The 12,785-nt window shown below is 46.2% G+C and overlaps 1 protein-coding gene across 1 annotated transcript; it reads right to left on the bottom strand.

Moving 5' to 3' along the window:
- Positions 1-5,227: 5,227 nt before the first annotated feature.
- Positions 5,228-7,092, bottom strand: LOC142193581 (uncharacterized). Its single transcript, XM_075262596.1, has 2 exons — positions 7,089-7,092; positions 5,228-6,635 (listed from the first exon to the last, which is right to left on the bottom strand). Exons 1-2 carry the CDS (start codon positions 7,090-7,092, stop codon positions 5,356-5,358), a joined length of 1,284 nt encoding a protein of 427 aa, XP_075118697.1. The 3' UTR covers positions 5,228-5,355.
- Positions 7,093-12,785: the final 5,693 nt, after the last annotated feature.

Raw genomic sequence — 12,785 nt, 5'->3', positions numbered from 1 at the left:
TCCAGGAACCAAATCAATTGCGCAATCATAAGGTCGATGTGGAGGCAAGGTCTCCGCACTGAGCTCGTCAAAGACGTCTTTGAACTCGGTAATAAATTCCGGAATTTTGATATCATTTTTGATAGTACAAATAGTATTAATATGAGAAGTACAGGAATCTCCCCATCTAACCAACTCCGAAGTTTCCCAATTAAAGACTGGATTATGTACATGCAACCAGGGTAAACCAAGAATAACGTCTGCAGCCAGTTTTTTCATAACAAAAAATGACACTTTTTCAACATGTAAACTGCCGACAAAAAACTGCACCTCAGCAGTACGGGCTAAGATTTTCCCTTCAGACAAAGGGGTTAGATCTGCTCCAGATACCTGAAATGGGTATTGCAAGGGAATTAATTCAATTCCTAGAGCTTGTGCCACCACTTCATGGGTGAAGTTCATGGCGGCACCTGAATCCACCATCGCCTGACATGCAAAAGTTTTATTACCATTAACAAGAATAGCAGGGAGTAAGCATTTCTCAATATTATTAGGAGGTACCTGTGTGCCTGAGTGACCCTCCCGGAAATCACTCAGGCACTGGCGTTTTCCCGGCGGTGGTTTAGGTCTGGTTGGACAGTTTCTCAGGATATGTCCAGGCTTGCCGCAATACAGACACAGAGCGTTTTCTAGGCGATACTTTCTCCTGGAGGCGGATGTGGACCCCAATATCATTGGTCCTTCTTCAGATATAGAACTAGAGGTGGGGACAGCAGAAGGAGGTATAGGTTCCGAAAGGACAGAACAGAATTTAGCTGAGGACCCAGGTTTGCTTAATTTCTCTCTACGCCTTTCCCTAAGCCTCCTATCAATAGAAATAGCCAAGGACATAAAGTCTCCTAGATTTTCAGGGACTGGATGACTTACTAGAGCATCTTTTACAGAATCAGATAAGCCTTGTCTAAAAAGGGTTAACAAAGGTCTGTCTGTCCACCCTGACTGAGAGCTCCACTGACGAAAGTCCGTACAATAGTCCTCGGCAGTTCTAACTCCCTGCCGAATAGACAACAGATGGGACTCGGCCAAGGCAACTCTATTAGGGTCATCATAAATCTGACCTAATGTTTGAAAAAACTTATTTAATGAATTCCATTCAGGAGCTCCAGCAGGTAGAGCCAAGGCCCAGTCTTGTGGTGACCCTCATAGAAGGGACACCACCAGCGCCACCTGCTCTGCTTCAGAAGAAAGGAAATTAAAACGAAAAAATAAACGGCAAGATTCCCGAAATGTTCGGAATCTGTCTGGTTTACCGTCAAAACGGTCAGGCAAGAGCATTTTAGGATCCTGACGGGTATTCAATATGGGAAAAATTGGCGTTTGAATAGAAGCACCTGCAGCGGCTGATGCTGGATCAGGCAAAGCCTCCAGACGCTGCGAGACTTGGTTAATTAACCCAGCCATGCCCTGCACCTGTCTTGACAGTTCGTCCAGGCGGTCAGTTACGGAGTGTTCGGCATCCATACTAAACCGCCGGGCGGCCTGTCTAGGGTAAGGGCCAGCCATTATGTAAGGATTGGAGTCAGGGTCAGGCAGTGCAAAGTGACACAGCTGGGAAAGCAACACTGTGCAACTAATGACAAAAGGGGTCGTAGGCCCTGCGGCTATGACTATGCTGTAGTATCTGAGATGAGGCAGACCAATGCACTTCCTAATTGAAGTGCGCCTACCACAACTCCTATGCTACTGTCCAGGCGGCTAGGGTCAGGGAAAAGGAGGCCCTGAAAGAGCTAGGGACTGGAGTCACGGGGGTCACACCTGAACAGAAAGCACAGTGTAACTGCAATGCAAAACAAAAGACTAAACAGCATGGAACCAGGGAGGACCACAAGTCCCAGCAAGATACAGAAGAGAAGGCGAGGTCAGACGAGCAAGAGGTCGAGCCAGGAGATATAATAAAGGTACCGAATCAAAAGACAAGGGATAGCCAAAAATACAAGCCGGGTCTAAAAACCAAGAGACATATGGAATACAAACAGACAGGGAATCAGACTGAGCAGGGGGACCAGGAAACACAAAGTGAATGGCTGGTAAGGATCCATGCCTGGGTGGGGATTAAATAGCAGCAGAGAAAAACACACCTGATGGCTAACGGCATGGAGACTGAAGGCAAGGAAAAGATTAACCCTTAATGACCTAAGCACACCCAATAGAACTCCTAACACGTCTCCCAGGGAGACGCCGCGCAGCAAGGAGACCGCGGCGACTCCGTATCCTGACAATTATGTCCCATAGTGGCCCCTGCACACAGTATTATGTCCCATAGTGGCCCCTGCACACATTATTATGTCCCATAGTGACCCCTGCACACAGTATTATCCCCCATAGTGGCCCCTGCACACAGTATTATGTCCCCATAGTGGCCCCTGCACACAGTATTATGCCCCATAGTGGCCCCTGCACACAGTATTATCCCCCATAGTGGTCCCTGCACACAGTATTATGTCACATAGCGGCCCCTGCACACAGTATTATGTCCCCATAGTGACCCCTGCACACAGTATTATGTCCCCATAGTGACCCCTGCACACAGTATTATGCCCCATAGTGGCCCCTGCACACAGTATTATCCCCCATAGTGGTCCCTGCACACAGTATTATGTCCCATAGTGGCCCCTGCACTCAGTATTATGTCCCATAGTGGCCCCTGCACTCAATATTATGTCCCATAGTGGCCCCTGCACACAGTATTATGTCCCATAGTGGCCCCTGCACACAGTATTATGTCCCATAGTGACCCCTGCACACAGTATTATATCCCATAGTGGCCCCTGCACACAGTATTATGTCCCATAGTGGCCCCTGCACACAGTATTACGTCCCATAGTGGCCCCTGCACACAGTATTATATCCCATAGTGGCCCCTGCACACAGTATTATGTCCCATAGTGACCCCTACACACAGTATTATCCCCCATAGTGACCCCTGTACACAGTATTATGTCCCATAGCGGTGTAGAACATTGTGTCATAAAATTCTGTCTCAAAGTAAGCCAAGTAAGAGGTGGTATAAATGTAGACTAGACAGGATATAGATAGGACCAACATATGCATATAGGGCAAAAATTAGTAGTTTGAAACTGATATAAACACAATGCCAAAAGAGGCAACTACCACCATATACCGTATATACTCGAGTATATACGGTATATTAAAATATATATATTCTTTATTACAGAAATACAGAAAATCCAATAAATAACATACATGTAAAAGGTAAGACAGGGGGAACAATGTAACAAAACCAGCATTAGAGGATGATATTATAGCATGTAGGCAATATATATATATACCATAAACACTCTCACCGAATAGTGAATTTATGAATGGTAGCAAATTGTGTTTTAAAAAGAGGAAAATCTATAAATATATATACCATGTAACCCATAAGATGATATATGAGTAACATATAATAGATGTACACAATGAAAGATATAAAGTATACCCAACAATTTGCTAACACATGCCAACATATAACAAAGGAGAGACGAAGTGTTGGAATAATAAAAGTATTTACCTATTCAACACATCTAAGCTGGTGACGCGCCCCGACGCACGTTTCGCCACTCCTGGCTTCGTCAGGGGGACATAGGATATACATAGGGCAGATTTATCATCTAGCATCAGTCACTGTGATAAATCTGGTGTAGTGTCAGACTGCCTGTATGAGTTTACACTTACACAATTGGGCTTGGTTACATAAGGGGGTGGTCTGCTTATAGAATGGCAGCTGTCATAACGAATAAAGGGAGGAAAATCAGCGGAAATATAAGTCCTTACAAGGGGGTGAATTTCTTAAAGGAGCGATGGCCTGGAGAGGTGTCACTGTATATGGTAGTTTAGAGGGATATGGGAAAGATGTATAAACAGTATAGGCCGCAGAGATACCTCTTGTAACCCCAGGCCTTGCCAAGAATAAAGGACTGTAAAGATTTATGTGTGGATAAAGGGAAAGAGAAACTAAAGCCATCCAGGATTTACTGAAAAACTGCATCAAACTATGTCACAGGTGTGATTACAGTTGTTGGGGACATTAAATTGTCCTCGTAAAAGTATGTTGCAGAGTTCCAAATTAATAATTAATTAACAGGCCTAGATGGGCTATCACCCATTGGGCCTGGAGAAGCCACACGCACACACACACGCAACTGATAGTGTATCAAGTGAGTTCTGATTTATTGTAACAGAAAAGGCAATATTTATACAGACAAAGCAGGTTGGACTTATGACGTAACATAACATACCAGGATTGGATGTGGAATGGTAGCCTCTATCCATTGGCTAAAACATTACATTCCACCAGGAAGCTAACCCCCTACAGTCACTGTATACAGTATGCGTATCTCAAGGCTCAGAAGATAATTACACATCAAAGACTTTTGTGTCACTTCTTGGATCTAACTTCCAGTGTTTCTATAGGCATCCTGTGTTACACACTCTATATTGACAAGACAGAGGTGCAGCCCTAAGGGTCAGTTCACACGTGAAAACCGCCTAGCTTATTTGTGCGAGGTAAAAAACCTCGAGGAGTTTTTTTGACGCTGTTTTTTGCATTCCGCGCGGTTTTTGACGAGGTTTTTGACGCTGTTTTCGCTAGCGGTTTTCGCTAGTGTTTTTTTTTCCTATATGTGCTATAGAAACTGCAGGCGAAAACCGCGCGGTTTTTTGTAAAAAACCGCGCGGTTTTGTGTGCAAAAAACCGCGCGTTTTTTTACCGCGCGGTTTTCGCCTCCCATTCACTTCTATGCAATTCTTCAGGCGTTTTCCGCCTGAAGAAAGGTCATGTCGCTTCTTCAGGCGGAAAACGCTAGGAGGAAAAAAAAAGCTAGTGGTCTACATAGACCACCATGTTAAAGGAGAGGTTTTTGAAGCGAATTCCGCTGTCAAAAACCTCCCCTTTGCCCACGTGTGAACTAGCCCTAAAGCTGAGCAGATTCATGAGGATTCATTAGCATTCCATTTCCTTATTACCTAGAGAAGAAAAGGGTTTTCCTTCTTTGATCCCCATAACATCTCCATGTTAATTAGTCTAACCACTTCCTTTTGAGACAAGACTTATCTTTGCTAGAGAAAGAGTTATGACAAAATACAAGATAGAAGATATGATTCTAACACAGTCTAAATGTTGTATTTTATTCTTGTTCTAATTGTCATTAATATGAGTTTTTAGAATAAAAATTTTTTTAAATTGTTCCTGTACTGGGAGAGCTCTTGTAAGTTTTAAGATGTGAATTAGGGATAAACCATTCTGAAAACAAAACTGCATTTTCTGTGTGAGTTCTGAGATGGAAGTTGGAAATATTTTCCATTTGAATATGTTCAACAAGATTTCCGAGTAAAACATTTTTCACATTCTGGGCATGAATATGGCTTCTCTCCTGTGTGAGTTCTCTGATGCTTAAGAAGATGTGATTTCTGAGTAAAACATTTCCCACATTCTAGGCAAGAATATGGCTTCTCCCCTGTGTGAGATATTTGATGTCTAACAAGATTTGATTTCCGAATAAAACATTTCCCACATTCTGAACATGAAAATGGCTTCTCCCCTGTGTGAGACTTTTGATGGACAACAAGATTTGATTTCTGAGTAAAACATTTCCCACATTCTGGGCATGAAAATGGCTTCTCACATGTGTAAAACTTTTGATGGATAACAAGATGTGATATCTGAGTAAAACATTTCCCACATTCTGGACATGAATATGGCTTCTCCCCTGTGTGAGTTTTTTGATGCTTAACAAGATCTGATTTCTGAATAAAACATTTCCCACATTCTGGGCATGAATATGGCTTCTCCCCTGTGTGAGTTTTTCGATGCTTAACAAGATCTGATTTCTGAGTAAAACATTTCCCACATTCTGGGCATGAATATGGCTTCTCCCCTGTGTGAGATATTTGATGTCTAACAAGATTTGATTTCCGAATAAAACATTTCCCACATTCTGAACATGAAAATGGCTTCTCCCCTGTGTGAGACTTTTGATGGACAACAAGATTTGATTTCTGAGTAAAACATTTCCCACATTCTGGGCATGAAAATGGCTTCTCACATGTGTGAGACTTTTGATGGATAACAAGATGTGATATCTGAGTAAAACATTTCCCACATTCTGGACATGAATATGGCTTCTCCCCTGTGTGAGTTCTTTGATGCTTAACAAGATCTGATTTCTGAATAAAACATTTCCCACATTCTGGGCATGAATATGGCTTCTCCCCTGTGTGAGTTTTTTGATGCTTAACAAGATCTGATTTCTGAATAAAAAATTTCCCACATTCTCGGCATGAATATGGCTTCTCCCCTGTGTGAGATATTTGATGTCTAACAAGATTTGATTTCTGAGAAAAATATTTCCCACATTCTGGGCATGAATATGGCTTCTCTCCTGTGTGAGTTCTCTGATGTATAACACCTCTTTTGATTCCTTTATTTTGCTTTACAGACCGTGATGAATTAGAAGAAAGACCTTTCTCCTGATGGGCTGAGGGTATATCTGGGGTAATGGTATGTTCTTCATATGGATCTTGTGTGATACCATGATCCTCTGCTGTATAATCTGTAGATATCAGATGTCCCTCTGAGCTCCTGGTACAGTCATCTGACAAGAAGAAAACTGATGTTACTATTATTGAATAACATAACCTTATAAGTATATTCCCTACTGAGCTGCCGCTGCCTGAGACGCTTTAGGCCGTGTGAAGAAGTGAAGTCAGTGGCACAAGCAGCAAACGACGGCAGCGCGGCCTACTTCATTAGTATTCACTGTGCTGAGACGGAGGTCAGTGATAGTGACTAGTAATGAAGTGGGGCAGGAGACGCCACCACTGCTCTAGGTCACTGTATTGGTGCTGGTGTTGGGTGAATGAAGCGGGCACACCTAGTCACAAGTCTAAGGAAAGGAATGGTGGCACTTACATAGAGATACATCACATAAGATTCATTTCTAGTGCAAGTTACCGGCCTCCTTTTTTCTTAGAGCGGTGACCGGACCTCTGATAGCACCAGTACTGTTCTGATGGCGGCCCTGCCTGTCCCTGGTAGATCACCTTACTCATATTACATAAAGGACATTCAACACAATCTAATTACAATTTCTGCACACAGAGTAGTTTATCTTATCCACAAAAATATATAGGGCACAATGTAGAGATAGTTATCCAAATAATAGAAAAACATTGCCGAAATAAGGCGAGGCTACCAAAAGAATGTAGGAAAAATATATCAAAATGTTATTAAAGTGATTAAAAACACAGAAACACATAGCAACAAGAGGAGGGAGGAAAAACACATCCAAAAGACCATGCATGTGGAGAAAATGGCGTTCAAAACAATCAATAGTTAGAAGGGTTTAGAAGTCCAAGTAGGAAAGTGCATATATACACAAGTGATATACATGGTCATCACTTTAATATAATTTTGATATATATTGTTTCTATATTCTTTTGGTAGCCTCGCCTTATTTTGGAAATGTTTTTGTTTTATTCCAACAGAACCCACATTTAGGACCTAACATTAAGGTCCTTATTTTGTACCAGTAAGTTCAGGCCTCTGACTACATTACTAGTTGTCCTGCCCTGATATAGATCGTCTTATCTGCACGACTCTTCTAAGAATCCAAAGTGAAATAAGTCTCAGAGCCCAAACCACAGGAACACAATCCATGGCTGCTTAACTATGGCCACTTATGTGGAATAATACTGTAGGATGCCATAAATCTTACTGTATTACACCCCATACACACAATACAATACAAACCACATTTGCTGGATTTCCCAGCCTGAACTCACCGCGGATCTGCTGTCCCATACAGTATGTAGTAGGGTCTGTGGAGTCACAAGGAAGCAGGGACTCCTAGCGTCATAGATCACTAAGATACGGGGAGTCCTGGTGTGTGGACAGAGTTCAGGCTGGGAAATGAGACTGATGTACAGACCAGATTTTCTAGTCCAGATTCCATAGTGTGATTGGAGTCTAAGGTGAGGTTTACACAGTGACATTTGTAGAAGCTGCTTCAGAAATTCAGACGAAGAATTTTTCCGCTTTACCAAATCAGCCCCCGAATCTCCATCAGATTCCTTACTGGCCAGGCGGGCCACTTCCCATTTATTTCCATAGAGCTCTGAGGTGGAATCTGCCTGAAGATCGAGCAGGAGGATTATTTTCCCGCTACCTGAAATAATCTGCTATATAATTCTGGTAAATTCTTTCCCTTCACAAGGACGGACAGCCGGTGAGGAAGAAATTTGCCTCGTTCACATCGATGTCAAGTCCATATTCCTGCTGTCCGTTCTATTCTATACTACATTTATTACCCCCTATAGCGGTATCACATTTATATTCACGTATTATTAGTATTTTACCTGTAATTCAAAAAGGATTTCGTCCGGCAATCAGATTATTTAAAATGTAACTTTTACTTCATTAATTATAAAAAAGAAACATATACATGCTCAAGGAACAAGAAAAAAGGAAGCACAGCTTACGCGTTTCAGGACATGATGTTGAGTCCCTTAGTCAATCTGCCCCAGTGTCATGCCGTTCTCCCCCTCCATCTGCCCCAGTGTCATGCTGTTCTCCCCCCCTTCATCTGCCCCAGTGTCATGCCATTCTTCCCCCTTCATCTGCCCCAGTGTCATGCTGTTCTCCCCCCCTCCATCTGCCCCAGTGTCATGCCGTTCTCCCCCCTCCATCTGCCCCAGTGTCATGCCGTTCTCCCCCCTCCATCTGCCCCAGTGTTATGCTGTTCTCTCCCCCTCCATCTGCCCCAGTGTCATGCTGTTCTCCCCCCCTCCATCTGCCCCAGTGCCATGCCGTTCTCCCCCCTCCATCTGTCCCAGTGTCATGACGTTCTCTCCCCTCCATCTGCCCCAGTGTTATGCTGTTCTCTCCCCCTCCATCTGCCCCAGTGTCATGCAGTTCTCCCCCCCTCCATCTGCCCCAGTGCCATGCCGTTCTCCTCCCTCCATCTGTCCCAGTGTCATGACGTTCTCCCCCTCCATCTGCCCCAGTGTCATGCCATTCTCTCCCCTCCATCTGCCCCAGTGTCATGCTGTTCTCTCCCCCTCTATCTGCCCCAGTGTCATGCCCTTCTCCCCCCTTCATCTGCCCCAGTGTCATGCCGTTCTCCCCCTCCATCTGCCCCAGTGTCATGCTGTTCTCTCCCCCTCTATCTGCCCCAGTGTCATGCCATTCTCCCCCCTCCATCTGCCCCAGTGTCATGCCGTTCTCCCCCCTCCATCTGCCCCAGTGTCATGCTGTTCTCTCCCCCTCTATTTGTCCCAGTGCCATGCCGTTCTCCCCCCTCCATCTGCCCCAGTGTCATGCTATTCTCCCCCCTCCATCTGCCCCAGTGTCATGTCGTTCTCCCCCTCCATCTGCCCCAGTGTCATGCTGTTCTCCCCCCCTTCATCTGCCCCAGTGTCATGCTGTTCTCCCCCCTCCATCTGCCCCAGTGTCATGCTGTTCTCCCCCCTCCATCTGCCCCAGTGTCATGCCATTCTCCCCCCTCCATCTTCCCCAGTGTCATGCCGTTCTCCCCCTCCATCTGCCCCAGTGTCATGCTGTTCTCCCCTCCTCCATCTGCCCCAGTGTCATGCTGTTCTCCCCCCTCCATCTGCCCCAGTGTCATGCTGTTCTCCCCCCTCCATCTGCCCCAGTGTCATGCCGTTCTCCCCCCCTTCATCTGCCCCAGTGTCATGCCATTCTCCCCCCCTTCATCTGCCCCAGTGTCATGCCATTCTCCCCCCCTTCATCTGCCCCAGTGTCATGCCATTCTCCCCTTCCATCTGCCCCAGTGCCATGCCGTTCTCCCCCCTCCATCTGCCCCAGTGTCATGCTGTTCTCCCCCCTTCATCTGCCCCAGTGTCATGCTGTTCTCCCCCCTTCATCTGCCCCAGTGTCATGCTGTTCTCCCCCCTTCATCTGCCCCAGTGTCATGCCGTTCTCACGTTGTCACACACACACACACTCACCATTCCTCGTTCCCCCGCAGCTCTCTCCCTCATACACATATTGTAGGCGCGATGTGACGTCATCACATCGCGGCTACAAATGCCGGAGCTCAGCGTTAAAGCAGGAGCTGAGCTGTGACAGCTCCTGCTTTAAACGCCTATGTATTCAGCTCATCGGCGTCCTGCTTTAACGCTGAGCTCAGTTGGAATCGGGACATGCCGACCGGGACCATTTTGTTAGGTCCCGGCCGCGCCGCGGGGCCCCGGGCGGTTGCCCGGCTCGCCCGGCCCTGGATCCGTCCCTGTCACCTCCTTGTACAGTTCCTTGTGTCCCATGGATTTCCCAGCCTGAACTCACTGCGGATCTGCTGTCCCATACAGTATGTAGTAGGGTCTGTGGAGTCACAAGGAAGCAGGGACTCCTAGCGTCATAGATCACTAAGATACGGGGAGTCCTGGTGTGTGGACAGAGTTCAGACTGGGAAATGTGACTGATGTACAGACCAGATGTTCTAGTCCAGATTCCATAGTGTGCAGGATGCAGCACAGACAAATCCAGATAGACATTAGTGACAGACAGGGACTGAATTCATTCTGTACATACAAATAATGGAAGTCCATGTGTATATAGTCATGTCTATTACCTGCTGATGTGAGGGGCTGCTGGTCCTCCATCATCACCTCCTTGTACAGGTCCTTGTGTCCTTCTAAATACTCCCACTCCTCCATGGAGAAATAGACAGCGACATCCTGACACCTTATAGGAACCTGACAACACAATGATACAGTCATCACCCCGACCCCTCCAGTTACTGTATAATGTCCCAGCATTCCCAGCAGTGTCACCTCTCCAGTCAGCAGCTCCAGCATCTTGTTGGTGAGTTCTAGGATCTTCTGTCCATTGATCTCCTCCTGTATCACGGGGTGAGGTGGAGGCCCCAGGGTTGGGCTCAGGGTTCCTCTCCATCCATCATACACAGGAGCCTGACAGCGCCCACTAGAGGTCTTCTTCACTACTGTGTAATCCTGGTTATGGGGAGACACATTAATAAATCTCACTACATACATGTCCAGAGTCCATCACCTCTCCAGTCATATCATCTGTTATTACTATAGATAAGAATGATGTCATGATGACATCATCAGAATCTCTCACCTCTCCAGTAAGCTGGTAGATGATCTCTAGGGTGAGATTTAATAGACTTTCCGCCATCTTGTTCCTGTCTCTTTCCATCCTTGATGGATCAATCAGGAATATTCTCTTATATAGAAGATACTGAGAGGATTCTATATTGTAGGAACCTGAATGGAGAGAAGATGAGACAATGTAAAATACATAGTATCGCTGTCATGTACGGACTGTGGATGTGACTTCAAATGGTTATTTGTCTTGACTCATTCAACAGAGCAAGCTGAGCTTCCAGCAGAGATCGAGGCCCTTTAGGTGACTTCAGCCTCTACCTGCAGAGATTTATTGTTTCTTTGGGTGAGTTGAGCCTTTAAACAGCAGAGATTCAGATTTTGGCCCTTGGAGTGAGTAGAGCCAGTGGTGTAACTACTACCATAGCAGCAGAGGCAGCTGCCACAGGGCCCGGGACATTAGGGGCCGGTGACAGCTACCCCTGCGCTTATCACAGACAAACTGTTGTAACTGCGATAAGATCGGGGGAAAGCTTGTAGGACCTGTAGCTAAAGGACCTTGTGTGACGTCAGATGTCACATGACTAGGTAGGCGTGTCTTTATAGCCCGTGCCAGAGATGAAGAGAAGGAGAGATGTGGTGCTAGGTAATGAAGGGGAGGGGTGATGTGACAAGCAGAATGGAGAGAGTGTGTGTGCGTGTGTATGCATGGTCTGGAGGAGGGGAGACTAGTGTCCTGATATCTGTGTATTAGGAGGAGGGGGAGGTCAGTGTCAGTAGAGGGATCAGTACTCTACACATTGTTTGTATTCAGACTTGCCTGCAATCGCTGTTACTAATGACTGTCTAATAGTAGTCAGGGGGCACTCTCTGTATTGTACTGAAGGGGAGGGGGATGCGAGATGCAGAATGGAGAGTGTGAGCGTGTATGTATGTGTGGTGAGGAGCAACAGTAACCTAGGGGCAGAGATGAAGGGGAGGACATGAAAATGGGGGTAGAGATGAGGGGTGCATGAAACTGGAGGGAGGGCATGAAACTGGGGGCAGATGGACGGAGGGTATGAAATGTCATGTGACATCCGTGCGTTATTAAAGATGGCCAACACCCAGGGGTGAACCTACCTTTTTTGCCGCCCAGCCGCCCCCCGTCCCGGGAGGAGGGGGCGGGGCGGAGCGGTGTTAGCAGGCACAGAGCAGGCATGGAGAGGACCTGCTCTCTGCCTGAGTGTGAGGGGAGGCCGCTCGCTTCTCATGCCGGACAGCTTGTCCTGGACTGGCTTAGGTAAGCAAAAATGCCCCCCCCCCCCCCGGGGCCTTGGCATAGCACCGCCTGAAGCGGTCACTTCAGGTCGCCTCATGGGAGGTGCGGCGCTGCCAACACCACCAAAGACTGCAGCAGAGCCGGAGACAGGTAAGTAACTTTTTTTTTATGTCTGTATCTCCCCTCGGTCTCCGATTATTATACTCTGGGGTCTGAAAATACCCCAGAGTATAATCATTGTTCATGGGTGTTCATTATGGGGCATAATCCCGTGTGTAGGGGCCACAATGGGGTGTAATACTGTGTGCAGGGGCCACTGAGGTGATAAATATTATATTTACAATATTCTCTAGCAGACATGGGGTTAACACTCTACTGACATCACATACTGCTATAT

The sequence above is a fragment of the Leptodactylus fuscus genome, chromosome 1 (genome assembly GCF_031893055.1).
Source record: "Leptodactylus fuscus isolate aLepFus1 chromosome 1, aLepFus1.hap2, whole genome shotgun sequence".
NCBI lineage: Eukaryota > Metazoa > Chordata > Amphibia > Anura > Leptodactylidae > Leptodactylus > Leptodactylus fuscus.
The sequence above is the reverse complement of the archived record's forward strand: the minus strand, read 5'-3'. Positions and strand labels throughout refer to the sequence as shown.